This window comes from Prunus persica, chromosome G1 (genome assembly GCF_000346465.2).
Source record: "Prunus persica cultivar Lovell chromosome G1, Prunus_persica_NCBIv2, whole genome shotgun sequence".
Lineage (NCBI taxonomy): Eukaryota > Viridiplantae > Streptophyta > Magnoliopsida > Rosales > Rosaceae > Prunus > Prunus persica.
Window position 1 is genome coordinate 30302710 of NC_034009.1, and position 2775 is coordinate 30305484.

Below are 2775 nucleotides of genomic sequence, written 5' to 3' on the forward strand. Positions count from 1 at the left end.
ATTTATATATATATATATATAAAGAGAGAGGTATGGCATGGGGGATGGTGGAAGAGCCAATAAAAGGCAGAAACACACACGCACAAAGAGAGAGAGAGAGAGCAGAGAAGCACGGAGAGGGCGAGTATGAACAAACTGGGATACGGGCATGAAGAGTCCAGCAGAGAACAGCTCCAGGCAAAAAACACCACTCCGCTTTTCCATATCCCACTGCCGTTTCCTTCATACTCCTAAGTCGTTTCGTCTTGGTCTTTTAATACTATATGATCATTATTCCACCACCACCGCCACCGCAACCACCGCCACCACCATCATTAACCAACAGGTTTTTGTACCGTCCTGTCCTGACTGCTAGTACTGATCATCGTTATATCCATCGTCGACCAGGGAGGCAGCACTGGACAAATTAGTCTGTACCTTCCCCACCCACACAAAAATTATAACAAGCACTCTCTCTCTCTCTTCCGTTACCATTCCGTATAAGCGTGAACAGTGTGTGCAGTGCAGGTCATATTATACCCAGCTCACCAAAACACACAGCCTGTCCTTCTCTTCCTATGACACTTCATCCCTTCCCAACTCACTCCCACCACCATTATTCTAATCTCAATTTCAATTTATATTCTTATATCTCTCGTTTCCACTTGTTACCGCCGGTCAACCACCTCTGCCCTACCACTCCTTCCCATCATCATCCTCTCCCCCACAACAAGCCCCGCCACTGGGCCCACATGGCCTCCGGCCCCACCACCCCACGCCAACGACAACAGCAACAACAGCGCAAGGACAAGCTTCTCATTATCATGGGCGCCACAGGCGCTGGCAAGTCCCGCCTCTCCCTCGACCTCGCCACCCGCTTCCCTTCCTTCGAAATCGTCAACTCCGACAAAATGCAACTCTACGCCGGCCTCGACATCACCACCAACAAGCTTCCCATCCCCGACCGCCTCGGCGTCCCCCACCATCTCCTCGGCGAGTTCGACCCTCGCCACGGCGATTTTACTCCCTCCCAATTCCGCGCAGTCGCCGGTCAAGCCATTTCCAGCATTACGAATCGAAGGAAGGTGCCGATGCTCGTCGGCGGCTCCAACTCCTTCATTCATGCGCTCCTCGTGGACCGGTTCGAACCGGGCTCCAATGTCTTCGAACCGGGTTTCAATGGCTCTGTCTCTTCCGAGCTCAGGTATAATTGCTGTTTTCTGTGGGTGGACGTGTCGTTGGCGGTCTTGACTGAGTACTTGTGCAAGCGAGTGGACGAAATGCTCGACTCTGGGATGTTGGACGAGTTGGCAGAGTTCTGCGACCCGGATCGCCAGGACGAAGACGAATCGACGGCGAGTCAGACAGCGTTGAGAAAGGCGATTGGGGTTCCCGAGTTCACTAGGTATTTTAAAAGGTATCCACCGCAGGGGAGAGGCGGGGAGGGTGATGATCGGGAGCGGAGGGGAGCATACGAAGAGGCGGTGAGGGCGATCAAGGACAACACGTGTCAGCTGGCGAAGAGGCAGATAGGTAAGATCCTACGGCTGAAGGGAGGAGGGTGGGACCTACAGAGGCTAGATGCAACGGACGCATTTAGGGCGGTGGTTGCTACGACGTCGTCGGATGAGGACGACGGAAAGAGGTGGTCAGAGATATGGGAGAGGCAGGTTGTCAAACCAAGCGTGAAGGTTGTGAAGCGCTTCTTGGAGGAGTAGGTCTTCCAGCTTTTTCCAGCTATACACCTATTTTTTTTAAAAATTTCCTCCGAGTTTTTAGTTTGTTAACAATTTTGGGGAAAGATTCCTCTGTGCCTCTACTTCCCAATTCCCATATGCACCAAAAAAGAAGAAGGTGAGAGTGGAGTTGGGGACTTGAGGACTGAGGTCGGGACAATGCGACTGTGTAGTAGAATAGAACATGAAGAGTGGAGTGGGTTACAAATTTTTGGTTTGGGAGGGAAGTGGAAAAAGAGGAAAAAAACACAAATACAAGAAACCGACAGATGAAAAAAAGGAAAAAGAGAGACAACAATTTTGGGAAGCAAAAGAGTTTTTCTGAATTCCGCAACCTTAATTAGGAAAATTCTGTGAATTGTGTTTGTATCAATTTGTTTAGGAAGTCTCTTAATCACATATTTAGTGTGTTAGTAGTAACGAGCAAATCACACACTCAACTCTTCCCAGTTCCTAGAATCATATAAATTTTTGTTTTGTTTTTCGTTTCATATTTTTGGTGAGGATGACATACAAGATTGCCCTTTTTGCTTTTTGCAGCCTAAAACACATGACTAAATAATTATTTCCAATACTACTCAAAGTTTGTGCATAGAAAATTAGAAATGGCCTGGATTTTATATTAGAAAATGAGGGAATAAATAGTCTGTCAGTCAGGTATTTGCGTGCAATTGAAAATGGAATTTGTTGCAGTGGCAGCTGAAGCTAACATTTGATTTTTTCCTATCTAGAAAAAGGGGGAAATCTAATCAAACTGTCCTGTTCCTGTATGTCAAATGCCATTATGCCATTATGCCATTATGCCAGAGAGGTGAGAGGTGAGGGGTCTGAAGACTGAAGGTGGTGGCAAACGAGTCGGAGATTTTGTAATTTACTAGATTCTTCTCTAGATCTTGTAGAATGCCAGAATGCCAGAATGATCTGATAAAATAAAACATAAGAAAGGAACATCTTATTAGATACATGCAATTTGTCCGTCCGTCGTCTTATTTTTAGATTATACCAAACACACACACGTTCTTAGTCTCCTCCTCCGGCAAGTTTCTGTTTATTCTTTTGA

At 46.8% G+C, this 2775-nt stretch overlaps 1 protein-coding gene across 1 annotated transcript; it reads left to right on the forward strand.

The window, feature by feature from the left end:
- LOC18792684 (adenylate isopentenyltransferase) lies at positions 1-1820 on the forward strand. The gene has a single exon (XM_007227028.2). It carries the CDS (start codon positions 558-560, stop codon positions 1695-1697), a length of 1140 nt encoding a protein of 379 aa, XP_007227090.2. The 5' UTR covers positions 1-557; the 3' UTR covers positions 1698-1820.

Bases quoted from the DNA above. Each gene is read 5' to 3' on its own strand.
- LOC18792684 (XM_007227028.2), top strand. From the start codon at position 558: ATGACACTTCATCCCTTCCCAACTCACTCCCACCACCATTATTCTAAT.